This window comes from Limulus polyphemus, unplaced genomic scaffold (genome assembly GCF_000517525.1).
Source record: "Limulus polyphemus unplaced genomic scaffold, Limulus_polyphemus-2.1.2 Scaffold4443, whole genome shotgun sequence".
NCBI lineage: Eukaryota > Metazoa > Arthropoda > Merostomata > Xiphosura > Limulidae > Limulus > Limulus polyphemus.
The window spans coordinates 59763-75660 of record NW_013670053.1 but is presented as its reverse complement, the minus strand read 5'-3'; the positions used below and the strand labels follow the sequence as shown (position 1 = coordinate 75660).

The 15898-nt window shown below is 31.4% G+C and overlaps 1 protein-coding gene across 2 annotated transcripts in view; it reads right to left on the bottom strand.

Moving 5' to 3' along the window:
* Positions 1-2250: 2250 nt before the first annotated feature.
* The window catches only part of LOC106471157 (snurportin-1-like), a 45641-nt gene continuing 31993 nt past the window's right edge, over positions 2251-15898 (bottom strand). For both annotated transcript variants that reach the window (XM_013931746.2, XM_022399768.1), the window contains exon 10: positions 2251-6441. In XM_013931746.2, the coding sequence (XP_013787200.1) occupies positions 6421-6441 (21 nt within the window). In that variant the 3' untranslated portion in view covers positions 2251-6420. The remainder of the gene's footprint in view (positions 6442-15898) is intronic.

Here is a 15898-nt window from a genome sequence, read left to right as displayed (position 1 = left end):
AAGATCACTTCTCCAAGGCCAACAATGGAACCAGATTAATACAAAATAAAGAAATATTTCTTTCCAAACTTCTTAATAATGGCTAAACATAATTGTGCAAATGTAAAACTCTGCTGAGGAAAATGCCTGGCAAAGAAAGGGCAACAGTTGTTGGGCTTCTTGGAAAACTAAGTTTATATTTGTGCTATGTGCCTTGGCCAAACTAGAGCACAGACCATGCTTCATTCCATGCAGGATGAGGGAGGCCCTGTGTAAAGTGAGCTTTGGTGCTCAATAGATAATTGAAAGGGTTCTCACTAAATAATGTTAAAGCTAAAGCAGATCTGACAGATAACAAAAACAGATTGTTGTAAGCAATCAGTGATGCCTTGGATAAATGCTTTAGAAGTTACTAAACTGAGATACATTTTACATAATCTTTGTGGTATAGAACAAGTTTAACATTCCACTGCTCATTTCTACAAAACTGTGGGTGTAACCCACAAGCTTTCCTAGACACATAGGAAGAGTCGAAGGCACATATATACATCAGGCAGACTGTACATCTGTTTGCTGGCATTCTTCTATTGTCTATGTGGTAGCATGTCAGCCTGGATGATGCTGATAGATATTAACAACATTCTGCAACATTTGTTCCCTATCTACTGCATGGTGTGAGAGGAGCTTCAGCACAGTGGAGAAAGAAAAAGTGAATGGAACTGCAACATAAATACAAACACCAATGACCAGTTTACAAGTACTACTATCAAGAGCTCTGAAGATGGAAAGTAGCAACTAAAAGAAACAGTAAATTGGTGGTGGTTGTCTGGTCAATGCCTCTGCAGACCAGGTTTTTACCCTCAAGAAGATAAACATTTTAAGAAAGGGAAAGACACAATTTGTTAATAAATTCGCAAATTGGGTCAACACAATATGCAAATTTTCTTGTAAATAAATGGCAATTGTTCTTATACTGAGGCAGATATGTTACAAATTTGGCAAAATATGTTCACATCTGGAAGAAAGCATAAAATTTACTTTTTGTTTGTTTATTGTTAGACACAAAGCTACACACACAGTGGACTATTTGTGCTGTGTTCACCATGAGTATCAAAACCTGGTTTTCAGCATTATAAGTATTGGGACTTATCGCTATGCCACTGGGAGGCTAAAATTTGGTAGTTATGAATTTTTACATATGCTGATATCAAGTGATTCAAAAGATCTTTCATCTTGATAATTGATGGAGAAAATAGCAAGAAATGGGTGTTTGAAAATGAGTGTACATGACTTCCCGAATTTGTGAAAAATGACCTTATGACTTGTTCAGGAAGGTGGAAAAAATGTGATATGGCTAATATGAAATGTACACAACTGTGTTTATGTGCTTGAGGAGTATTTGCTTCATTTACATATCCTCTAGCTACATTACTATATAGCCCTCATTCGTACTCAGATTTTAGAGTATCTTGCAGCATATTCTCACTTGGATGTGCTGCAGCCCTGCACAATCTATTACCTGACTCTTGTAACTTATGTCCAAAAACTCGGATTGACTCGCCACATTGTTGATATAGGTTGTGCATTTCTGTTAAGATTACATTAGTAGTTTCTCGTGTCCTATACTCTTCCATTAGCTTATGCACTAGATATTGATAGTCTGTTGTTTCACACAGCTCACCATAAGCTCTAATATAACGTTTAGCTTCTGCTGCTTTTCTTAGATGTAATATATCAGCTTTCTGGGCATCAGTCCAGCCCGATATTCTAGCTGCTTTGTCTAAAGGGTCTATAAAGCTTTCGACATCCTCATTTGCACTATTGTGATACAGCGGTACTGCACTTGTTAAGTGTGATGTGCCGTGTGGCCCTATTTGTGCAGGTTGCTCTGCTGCGGCTTTGTAGTTAGCATCAGCCCTTCTATCGACTGTGGTGCATGCACCACCCTTTTCTGTAGTTGTATCTACACCAGCAGTAGCCATAACTACTTATTTCTAACTTACATTACTTATAGTACTTTGGCTGACTTTCTTATTTTTTCCGGCTTTCTTTACTCAAACCAACCTGTCGTTAACTACTCCAAAAATCCTCGAGACTGCGCCAGCTGTAATGAATAGCGCCCTGGTGGGCTTAATTGTTGGAGTTTCAATTAAAACTACTCGTTACACCAAATTTATTTATTGGAGGATTTGTCATGACGAGTGGAGCCACAAGTCGCTAACTAGAGGTAGTTTACAGTTAGACTAAAGAATTGAAGTCTCAGGCCAATGGTGAACAATTACAATAACTTTTATTAATCATTAATTCATCTAACTAACAGTTGATAAAGACAAAACTTCGTTTATGACAAACAAACATAAAATGGCTTCTAACTCAATTAAAATACTTGTACTATCTTCAGTATACACTTTCATTAATACACAGATATATTTCAACATAACATTTTACAAAATATTGGTATTAACTGACTGAAGTTTACTTACAATGGTGTTGTATTCGGAAATCAAATAACGTTAGAAACCTTCAGCACTTCAAAGTAACTTCTTCTGAATCCCGGAGAACTGATTTTTCATCCCCTGACATGGGTTTATAAAGCAAATTTTCTGTGTATTATCTCAATCATCTAAATAGGACACAGCATCACCCACAAGTAGTCCTGTGATCCTATTGCACGCTTTATGGGAATCCCCGGGCTGTTCCAAAACCATAACTCTCAAGTAATTGGTTACAGTTAGGTTGTGTTAGCCGGTCACCTACTTACTTGTACCACTACACCCATGTGCTGTAAGTGATATCACCTCAAAGCGCTGATATCACTCACTAAACCAAACTTTTCTGTGACTTTCCTAGTTCTAAAGGGTTGAGGTCAACCTGTCACAAGTTCTAGTACACTCATCTCATTTCTAGGCAATGCATCTTACTAGCTTAACCTTGTTTTTCTAGTTCATCCACGTTTTTTAGTTGTTTACAAAAAACACAACTACTAATTTAACTTTATTCTTAAACTTTCTAAATTACTAAAAACTCCTAAAAACGTCAAAGCAATTGTAAATTCCCTCGAAAATAACCCAATTGCTTCAGGACATATCTTGTCCACATTATTTAAAGGGTAAGAATTGGTGAGATTATTTGCCTCTCTTAAAATATTAAGTCAGCATATATCAAATCCTGTATGTACAAATATTAATGCATTATTCTAGAAGTAAGCAGCTCAGTCACACAACTGCTCTATTATTAAAACAGGTTGCTACTTTTTCTTTTGACAACATTTGATTGTGGCATTTTAACAGGGTGTTTAGCTTATAGAATGAGTTGCCATCAGCCATAATGTAGGGTAGTACTTTACAAGTTTAAAAGGGAAGTTAATACTTTCCTAAAAATAAATGATGCACTTACATTTTTACTTTTCTCAAGGGTAAGTGTGCAAAGACAGCCTCGAAGAACATAATTTTTCTTTGTTGTGTCTATGTTATTTTTGTAAAGTTTATAAACTTAATAATTTTTCCAATTTCAATGTAAAAATTGAAGATGCTCATCAGAGCAGTTTCTACCAGTTGTATCCTTCTGTACGACAAGAATAGTGTACAATAAGCATGTGTAGTTTTAATTGTAAGAAGGAAAATCACCAGTAGTTGTAATGGTAGGCTTAACATTCATGTACACATGTAGTTGTAATGGTAGGCCTAACATTCATGTACACAAGTAGTTGTAATGGTAGGCCTAACATTCATGTACACAAGTAGTTGTAATGGTAGGCCTAACATTCATGTACACGTGTTTTTCTTGTTTGGTCTATTTCACAGAATTAATTTTTTATGCTATAATATGAATTTTCACAGAAATGGTTATTTGAGGGGATTGGACACTAGACATATTATTGATATCTGCAAATATTTATCAATACATTTGAAAACTTAGAAATCTAAGTGCTGATGAATAACTTTGTTTCAACAAATTCATATTGTAATTAATAGCTTATTAACTAATTTAAAAGCAGAAAACACATAAAAAGAATAGCCAAGAAAATCTTTGATATAAATTTAATCTCAGTTTAAAGAGAAAATGCAAAATATAACATGTAAGTAACCACCAACCTTTGTTACTAACACACACATGTACAAGTTAGCAGATGTCATCTAACAAATATCAACTGGTACGTATTCAAAATAATTGTTTTAATTCTTCATTAAGGTTATTATTACAGAACATTTAAAAATGATATATTTTCAAAGAAAATATATTTCATCCTGAATTAAAAAAGATATGACAAATCTAAGACACATTTCTCAGCACCTTGAGAATTTTTGTATTTAAATTTCTCTCTTTATCATACAAAGTGTAAGGTGAAATTTTAGTTTGTAGCTTTTAAATACAATGATTAATGTATATATCTTATTTATTACATTCAACAGTGCTGGATATTTACTTGTATACTTCAAATAAGATACATTTAACTTATCAGTGGCCCTAAATAATGTTTCATTTCTTTGTAATTCTTACCTATAAAAAAGTTAAGGAAGATAAAACTGATACAAGTACAACCAGAATTTTAAAATGTTTTTAAACTGCATTTCAGTAAATTATTAAAACAACTTATGTTTGTCACATTTAACTTCATGAATTAAGATTGCTTTTATGCAAGAATAACAAAGGCTGCACAGCACCTGAAATAGTAACTTTATTTATCTTATCAGCAGTAAAGACTAATTTTATACATACCATAACAACCAATGAACTGTGTTTCAAATCTTTAAATGTACAAATAGATTAAAATTTACCAAATAACTTTAATGACACTATACAAATGTACCTGTTTTTAAAGAAAACTGCAATAAATCATGTCTTAATTATACATTGAAAAAATAATTACGTAATAGCTTCTACCCCAAAGAGTTGATAAAAATAGTCTTAATTATGAGTAACAGGCAAATACATAAAACTTCTTTGACCACTCTGCTCCAAGGTCATCAGCTGAGTACCCTTGCTGCTAGAGGTGTTTCAGCTCTTAACTCAAGAACACCTTAACCACTTCCCTGGCTATCCCGAGTACACTCAGACCAAGTGGTCTTGTAAATAATTATTATACTATGTTAAACCAGGTTGCTTGTACGTGGAAAATTTTTCACCCAAGTAAACTTGATGTGAGACTGAAATTCTGTTTTATATTAATTCCACTAATAAGACAGCAGCACAAGCAGATACTTTTGGATCCTGCTTCTGATAAGAAAACAAGATGCTAATGGGAAGAGAATATGAGGAGAAAGCAGGTATTATTGTGATGTACCATTCTATATCACACCTTGCTTCAGAATCTACCATAATACAACATTGAATGAACTATAAATTTTTCTAACAGTTTGTCTTTTTTCTTATTTTTTTATAGTTGTGTACTTGTTTTTTGCATGTATAAAGTATTTCATGCAAATAATCCTAGATATATTATTTTCTTTACACTTTTATATTTGATGAGATAACTCGGGTTTATAACAAAAGCTTTATTATACGTCATTTTTTTTTCTCTCATGTAATAAACTTTATAACAAACTATTATGAAATAGTTTGTTTCACTTTGCCTATATGCAAAAACATAATGAAAAGATATAATGTTTTTTGGAATATACTTAGGGAAAAAAGGATAAGGGAAGGAGTTAAACAATAATACCAATAAATTGTTCTGTAAAACCTCATCTGCACGGCTAGATAATGTAAATGGTGAACAAAAGTAAACTGAGTTCTTAGCTCTTTTACTATCATAGACACATGTATGTGTCTCTTTAAAGCACTACCACACAAGTTTTGAGTGTTATACCACCACGAAGAGAGGATATATCCTTCAAATTTTCCAAAGTTTACTACTCTAGGTAAGTCAAGAAATATTAAAGTGTGTCTTGTTCTTTAGTGTGAATTTAAAAAATAAATCTGGAAATTGAAGAGCTGTTTGTCTATAAATATACCAGTGAAAGTTAAGAAGTACTGTTGACTTGGGCTCTGTACAAGTTCATGTTGTGGCATATCTAGTAACCTGTGATAAGCACAATACTAACATTTTAAACAAAAGATATAACCATTTGTTATGTAATATGTAAAAAATAATAACAGAAAAAATAATATTTTTACATAGAGAAAAAATACAATTTTACAAAATCGCTGGAATTGAAGCCCATATTTATCACTGCAGTTTGAAGAAACAAACAAAATGTAAGCATCCTAACAACTTCTTGTAAGCATTTTATTACAAAATCATCATCACTTTTGTAACAAGTGTTTGCATATGTGTAAATACAAGAATATTCTACTGGTATAACGTTTTTAATTGGAAAAAGTTTTCCAATATGCACAACTGAAATTGTTTTTTTATCATCACTGAGCTTCAGAAATTTGACTAGGTCAAAGGTTAAAATAAATCAACACTACAATCTCTCATATCAAAAGACTGTTTCTTCAGGTGACCATTTCTTCCATCTGCAAAACAGAAACAAAATACAATCTTTATAATATAAAAAAAAATAAACCAATATATTTTAATAACATGTTAAATAAAGAGAAAGAGCATAGTTTAAGCTCTCAATATGTGTGTGTATTCATAAAACATCTACTCCTAAACTTTAGTATTCACTAATACAACTTTCACAAGTATAGGTTCAAGAATAACCTCATTTTGAAGTAAGTTATATCTAAATACTGTTAAAAACGTTTTCATTGTTTTATACCAACTTTCGTTGTGGAAGTCCTTACAATATCAAAAACAGTTGAAGTTTATCTAGTTATTTATATGGGGGAAAAGGCAATTAACCTGCATATAAAGGGTTAAAATTTCAAATAATAAATGTGAAATTAATATTTTTTAAATCTCTACAACCTTAATTGTTTAATTACAATATATGACACACAATTACAGTATGTGTCAAACAAATTACCATCAACCTGGTCCAAATTAGGTGTTCACAGTTTGAAACATTGTATTATCCAAAAGTTGATCCACTTTTACAATAGTGGCTGCAAAGTTCAAGATGTTTCTCGTGTTGGTATACCTTTAGAATATCCACATATGTATTTTTACGTCTGTGTTCGTTTGTTAATTACCCGTAAAAATTATTTTCGAAGAACTTCAGCGATACAAGTCATTTCTCAAATAAAACTAGTTTATTCTTTCTCAATTCAACCTTGCAATACACTTAAGTTCCACAGTCACTTTAACTTAAACACACACTATAATTCTCAACAAACGATTCACGCACTTTACTTACTACCGCGCTTGACTCAATTGTCCATCTATATCTTCAATCTCTTTGTCTGCTATTATCTATCTATATATGCCATCACTCCTCGCCGGTCTTATATATACGAAATAGAGGGCGTCTGGTAAACACTCGAGTTTTCATGAACGTTCTAGATACTCATTACGTGTTACCAGCGTCACGTAATTCCTCTGTCGTAACAATATACTAAACACAGATGTGTAAAAAAATAAATGGTACAAAAATTATTGACTTCCAAAAAAATATGTAAAAGAGAAACATTGTCATTAGTGAGACAAAAATAAAAGAAAGATCATTTATTAAGCTTCCCAGTAGAATATTAAACCATTTTTTAGTGATAACTTGATACTGAAGAATCAGTGTTTTTAAAACGTGAGCAATAAATAAAACTAAAAAAAAAAGATTGTCACATTGATATACTGCATCTTTTATTTATTAAATCTAGATTTCAATACTCTTAATGTGTCATAATAAAACTAAGATATTTATTCCAATAAACAATAACAGTGAACTTATAGAATACTTAAATTTTGCTTTCTTTATATAGCATGCACTGAGATACTGAATCAGAGCTAAAGTGATATGACAGTTGTAAAGTAGGAATCTGATTCTTAAATATAAAGAACACAGGCAAACAATGGGTTTAAACACACATCTCAACTGTATCTGTGGATACATTGTGAATAGAAAGCTCTATGATCAGGTCAATAGCATTCTAAAGGTTCAAGACTGGTGCCATCTTTGGCCAATAAATTTTTGTGTTTTCATGAAAGACAATGGTTGGAAAATTGCCTGAAACAGTTTAAACCTCTCTACTACCACACATTAATAACATCTTACCTATTTTTAAGAACACTGATTGAGCTTCCCAATTTCTTCAATATCTGAACATTTCATGAAGTTCAACATCAGCAAGATGATAAACTTTCCTTTTTGGGCACTTTATTTAGTAATAATAATGGTTAATTCAAATGTGAAGAAAACATTCACAGGCTTGTACTTTAATTTTGAGTTACATTCCAAATATTTTTAAGGAAAATTTATTTAAAATATATCATCATGCATGTAGAATATCGTATTGTATTAAGTTCGTGCATAAAGAATTTAATAACATCAAGGAATTCTATGATTTTTCGATCATAGATAGAATGCTTCATAATTACTTAAAGAAGTGAAGTGTTAGTATACCATGTATATCTGAAGTGCCTAAGTATCCTCTTGTCATTAGTTTACCCTACATGGGTGAATATTATTTAATCATTAAGAACCTAATGTTGCTTATGTTTTTAAAAAATCATCATACTTAATTAATAAATTTACTTGTCCTTGCTGTCAGCAAGGGTACATTGGTTCTACTAAAAGAGAATTGTTAACACAAATTAAAGAACATGCTAACCTAAGATTTCCTATTAAGTCAAACATACTTGAACATGCCCTTGGAAAATGTTATGATGGTGTTCATTCTAATTGGTTTAAGATCTTAGCATGGGACAATGATGAATACAGCCTCCAAATAAAGGACAGCTTGGTCATTCACAAGCTGAAGCTTGAGATAAATATGGTTGGAACAGCTAGTAAACTACTTTTGGTACTATAAGAATGTAGTTGTCTGCTAAGTGAACTTATTTGACATTAAGTAGTTAACATTATTAAACACCCAGATATAAGTTTATCACATCACTACACTGTCTGATATAGCTTAGAAACAAATACAACACAGGTGAATAAGTATTTTATATTAAATGCATAGAACTGAAATATTTTGTTTATAAATCGGCTCTTGCTCAAAAGGAAGTTTTTCTTAACTCATTCATATAGATAATATTATTACCAGCAGATGCCTCTTGAAATGATTCAACAGTAATTTTCTTAAAAATAGTGATGAATAAATATAAAATATGCAGTCAACCCAATCCCTTGGAGAAGAGTGTATATGCAATATGATTGTCTAGTGAGCCATTTACAATTGTCTTTTGTCATTCCATGTGTTATTTCAATAAAGAAAATTGCATTGCATTTGTTTTTAAGCAAAGGAGACTGACTACAATACACTGTTGGGAAAGATGTTTGGGTTTTGATGCAATGGGTGCATCCAGCATAATAAAGTGCTCGAGCTTGCTAAGTAGCTGCTGGGATTTTTTCTGCTGTATGCCACTGTTCCTTATCATTTTGCTGATTGCAAGAAAAGACTACTACTGAAGTGAGCACTTTTTGACAGTTGTCATTTCTCTAAGTGTTAAAGGGGAGATATTCAATTCAAATCAATTTATTCAACATGGTACAATAAAACCATGCATGTATATAATACCAACAAAAAATTATACTGAAGCATGTTCCTCTCTCTATGCATTTTTTTTTTGTGTTCTTCGTGCTCCTATCTTTGGAATGTTTCTTTCAATCAGTCCAGTTTTTGGTGAAATTACCTCACTAAAAGAAATATTTTTATTCTTAATATATTTTTCTCTCAGATTGACCATTCAGCACACAAGAAGACTGATAGATCAATGTTGATATCCATATGAAATTTTAGAACATGCAAAGACTGAATAATTTTCCTGCAGTGTACTCTTGAAAAGAAGTATTTTGATGTATATATATATATATATTTTCTTCTTCTAAGAGTAACTGATATAGAGCAAGACATGCAGATATTTGGCTATGATAAATATGAATGTTTTTTTCTCATGGAAAACTTTATATTTCACATTTCTGTAATATATTTAATACTTCTCTTGTTAATAGTTGGTCACATTTCAGATAATGCCAGTATTTTTAAAAACTGGCTCAGTACTAAAGAAGGTTGTGCATTTTCTTTACATTACATGTTCTATCAACATAAGTTATACTACAATAATAAGTTTCTTTACATTGTTTGTAAGTAAAGATGTAGCATTGTTGTCTACTTATCTACAGAGATCAGTTCAAACATTTTAGAATACACCAAAATCTCTTTTTTTGACCTGGTAAATATGGCACTGTTATGAACAATGATGTCTATCCATTCAGGTGTTTCCTCTACTATAAACTAAATCCCATGACTCAACAGTAAATCACTTTAAAATGGGGAATTAATGTAATACTGAATCCTAAATGTTAGTTATGGTGGAAATTTTGTCCTGTTTCACTTTTAAATACATCACACTTGAATTCTCAAATTACATTAACATCTTTTCCCAAACTTCAAGAGTGAAAAAATAAGAAGTGTGCAACACCTAAACAGTAGCTACACAAATTAAAATAAGAGATCTTACAAGGTGAAGACAACAGGACCAAATGTAAAGAAAGAGAGTACTTAACTAGCTGAAAAAATAAATTTGTTAAATACAGCTTCCATTAATACTTGTCAAATATTTACCATATCAAACCAATTGAAAATACCTTGGGAGAGATAATGTCAACTGAATAAAAACCTTAGTTGTACTGAATACAGGAATATAAAGGCCTCTGTTCGCTTATATTAACTTTTCCGTTTACAGTCTACATCTACCTCCCTATTAGTTTAACAAGGTATATCTTCCATAAATGTAATAAACAGCTCTTGTCTACATTCTACATCATGGTAATGAATTACTGCTGAAGAAAATAAATGAAGTGAACAAGTTTAATATAAACACAAGTTTTCAACCATAATTTTAAACAGAAGAGAAATACACACACAAAAAACCTTTGCTCCAATGTCTCTAGATACTTCAATTTAACAGTTATTAGTCATTTCATTATATTTATCATATCTTGATATGAAATTTTCACCAAACAAGTTTTTCTTTCTTCAATCAAAAGGTAATTATTTACAATACTTATGTTAAGATCTGCCTTATAATTAAAAAAATAAATCAACTATTATAGGAGTTTGCCTAATGAGTAATTAGTTATCAGTCATATGTAGTATCCAACAGACATTATTATGAATGATAACGTATTATAGCCCTAATATGCCTAAAGTCAAACAGTAGTGAACAATCAACAAGAAAGTCTTCACCTGAAAATGATATTGATATAGAATTTGAATTTAAAATCAAAAGCCAATCGCAAAAATTACCATGAGGAACCCAAAATATTAGTGGAGGAACAAAAAAACTGTTGGAAATATTTTGCACAAAGAAAATACACATTTTTCCAATTTCAATTGTAAGTTCCGTGAAACACTTCCACATAACGAGGAGTGTAAGTGCTGCAGAGAATATAAAGGTAAATATAATGACATTTTTTGAAACACTCATTAATGAGTTGATAACCATCTACTATTACAATGACCAAAATATGATTCAACTCTAGCACCTGTATAAGCTGATTGTTAAGGTAACTTATAGAATCAATGCTTGAATTTAGAAAATACACAAACTACATAAATAATGAGAAATGTGTGTCGAATGTACTGGAAACATTTTACAGATTTCTGTATGATTCCCTTTAATCATTATGCATAAATACATTCACATAAGGTCAACAATCACCAGCAATTTAGCATCTTTAACAACCAAATGACACATCAGTTTCTACATATTTTTTGTGATTGCTCATTCATTCCCATTTATAACCATCACTGAAATCATCCATTCACCACTTACAATTTCTGAACTTCTTTTCTAACTACTACTAATACCCTAGGGGGTTTCTCTGCCTTGTCCTGAACATAGTTCAGTCTATTGTTACTCTTAGCCAATCTTTGGAAGTACAAGACACCTGAACACATAACAGTTGCCACAACAAAATAAGAAATGTTGGCTAACCTTTCTTTAAGACATTTGACAGGCTTTTATATTCAAAAACAATCCAAATCTTTTAATAATGCAGTAACTTTTGCCTGCATTTGTTAATGTTTCCAGTGTTAAGAATTCATATTATTATAAAGTAATTATTTTATTTCAAATGTTATCATAAATAATTTCAAAAAAAGATCCACATTCTTCTCTTGACAAGAGAAATTCAAAATCAGAATATAATGTAGATAAGACTGGTGTGTAGAAATGATGAAACTGTAAACTTCATTTACCATTCCCCTATCTCAATAACTTCTCCTTTGATTATCAAATAGCTCTTCCCCAGTTCACTGACATATGTAGTGATTTAGAGTGTGACAAGAAGACTTCACCACATTAGAGACATTCTTAATTTTAATATTAACTCAACACAATATATTATAATTAGAACTGAGTGGAAAATATCCTGTAAAAGAAACACAATTAATGAACTTAAGATAAATTTTTGAACAAAAATCTGTTTTTTGTGATCCTTAGAAGAGCAACTTACAAGGAAAATAAAGAATCGGTGACAAAACACTATCTCAGTCTTCAGCAAGATACAATATTGAAGATAAAAACTGAAGTTCAAGACATACTTAAATATTTAGACACATTCCAAAATTTTCTTCATATTTTTAAAGTTTTTCACATTCACATAAGAAAACTTATCAAAACATAAGCCTAATCCACCTTTATGGTGTATCATTTCTACTTTCGGGTCACCCACAGGAAACTTGTCATAGCTAACAGACAAACTTCTACATGGCCTGTTAACTCTAGTGCATAGAATTCCCTCAAGACCACTTAACATACAACCTGACATATTCAAAATCAGTTCTCAAATAATTTCACTATATTCTCCACTAATGAAAATACAGTGTATCATGGCATTCTCTCATCTTCTGATACTATACCCTGACACTGTTAACAATCCTAGATGTGTTTTAGAAAGACGTTACATCAAATTTGGAAATGATTTTTACTCACAAATTCAATATATTGTTGTGGGTAACTGAATGAAAAGTATAATTTCTGTCATTTTTAATGCAAGTTTGGAATCAAAGGTCTTTCCCAACTGAGATTGCATGGTTAATCTTAATTCAGGAACGTGGTACACACTCATAAATGACATACTTAAGCACATGGTAACAAGTAGAGTTGCCAAAGTTTGAAAATTTTCAAACCAATTAACTGGTTTGACTTAAGAGCCTTCAAAGTTTAATAACTGTTGTGAAGCTGACATACATCATAGGATTAATTAAACCAATTTTTTACTTTGTGGCAAGTTTTGATTTTTCACTTATACATTCAAACAGGAATAGATTATTAAGTCAGTTCTATATTTCAAAACAAAATGCATGCAGTAATTCAGCCAAGCTGATGTATTAAGAATACTTCTTTGACTCACATGTTTAGAATCAGACAGGAAGTAAATCATCATGCATACTCTGTTCATGTATTTGCTTGTGTACTGTAAAGCACCTAAAGTTCTAAACTTTTGGATTCATTATTTGTGGTATGACAAGCACATGAACTTTTACTCCAGTCAAATCTTGATGCTTACCTGTAGTACAAGCAAAACTATATACAAAATAAAACAAGAAACAATGGCTTCAAGTAGTGGTTACAAATGTTATGAATTGGTTAGGGCCTCGAATCGACCAGTAACCAGTTATCATCATGACGCTCCTAGAAACAAAGTATTAGAAATGTACATACATTTCATGGGTATTATAATACTGCATACACAACAATAAGACTTTTTACTCATAATCTTTTTATCTAGAAGTTTTCTTAACTTTAAAAAAAATGAATGAATTCAATCTTATTAAGATGAAGCTCATAAGAAAGCAACAATTATACATTATCAATACACCATACACCTGCGTTAAAGAGAAGAGTTATTATGGATTATCTATACAGAATTCTTAAGTGTGCATATGTGTTCTAATAAAAGTAGTTACTGCTCAACGAACTCTTATAAGTCATCTCAATGAAGAATAAGAAAAAAAAGAGAAATATTAATAACTTCAATCAGGAAAACAAGGATGGAAATGGATGGAAACAATCACAGTTTTCAATTAGAATTTTAAAGAAAAGAAGAATAAACCTATAAATATTAATATAACCCAAAGCACCAAAATTACTTCATTAACCCATTAACTGCGGATGACGGATATTTCCATCATTGAAGTTCTATGGTTCAGCTGCAAATGATGGAAATATCCGTCAGTCGCACATATATAACTATAATTCTATGTGAATGACAAAAATTACCGTTTAATTGTGATTGATGGCAACTCAGTTTTATCTGTGAGTCAGAAAACAGCAACTGAGCTGCTCCTGCTACAGTTAATGGGTTAATACTAACATGTATTAAAAGAAAATGCTTTGTCAAAAAATGTCATCTATCAGCTTAAATGAAAACAATGTAGCACCACCAATCTCAGCAAACAAGCTGATCTTTCATAAATACATTCCAGATATCCAAAATCAGCAGACAGAGAGAGATGCACATGTAGACCACATTTTATCAAAGCAGGACATGTTGGCTTTTGATTTCCCTGTAAACATAAATATTCTGACAAAGTTTGGTGACTTCCTGGATAAAAAATTGACAGTTTCTTCTTTTCTACAACACAATCCAGAAATGAATAGATTTAACGTTTACCCTTACAATCAATTAGACTGTAATCTGTTGCTTGCAACTGTGTAATTTCACATTTATTTGTGTTTACTTTAGACTTTAAGCATAATATTTGTTCTGGTAAATGTGTTAAAATTTTGATGGGCTTTGTTTCTCAATGATCTTCTTTTATGACTATACAAAAATTTGATGTATTAATGTTTCACAATATGTTTCTCAGACCATAATCACAGAACTGGCAGGAGATGTTTGTTACTGCATTTGTTTTTTCTATTTTTATTGATTCTTAATGTAGCTTAGCATCTGATGAAGACTTAATTGGACTTGCAGAACATTTACATAGCAAAAAGAAATGTGCACCTGTCAGCACTGCATAACTTAAAAGACCAAAAAGACATTTGTTTAATAAAATTTACTAATTCCAGTTAAACACAAAAGAAATATTTCCATTTCTGCTAACATAATAATTTTGCTTTCATACAAAAGAAACTAATAGAAGATATACAAAAATTGGAAAACAATTCTAGATTTAATTACTTATTCTCATTACATCTCTTATAACTGATTGGTTAAATGATGACTCAAATAACTGAAAAGTTACTCTTGTAGAAGTGAATACGTTTTATATGCAGTTAGTCACATTGATTTATTGCCCAACTCTCTGTTTTAATCTTATGTTATGACTTAGACTACATCAATTGCTTTGAAAAAATAACACTGTGTGAGATGGATCCTTCTAATTCTGTCACTATGCTTAAACCATTTCACATACTTGTAAATTTAGCTATTTTAATGTACATCAACCTGTTAAAACTGTAATTGGTGAACCCAATTCATTACAGCACGTATGAAATGTAGATTTCAACTGTAATTGATACAATAATTTTTGTTGTTCAGATTATGACGTATTCTGATTTATCAACATGAAACTCAGAACAGTTACTTCTTCTGAAGATGATTTTTCAATATCATCAGTTTCAGGAACATCTAGGTTACATGTATATGTAGCAAGTTTTATACGGTACTTCAAGATCCTCTACTTAATTGATGATGCATTTCTGAAATTTATTTACTTTCTTTTTTATGAGTGTAGAGATCAATGAAATGAGCTTCTTTTACTATGGTAGTGTACTGGTCTTTTCTCAACCTGCATTTCACTAGTTCGTATGTATATATTACGTGCCTCTTTACCCTTTCGAGATGGGTCATGGTGAAAGGCCATGTCATCTCGTTTGTTGACCCGCATTCAAAATTTTATTGAACTACTATTT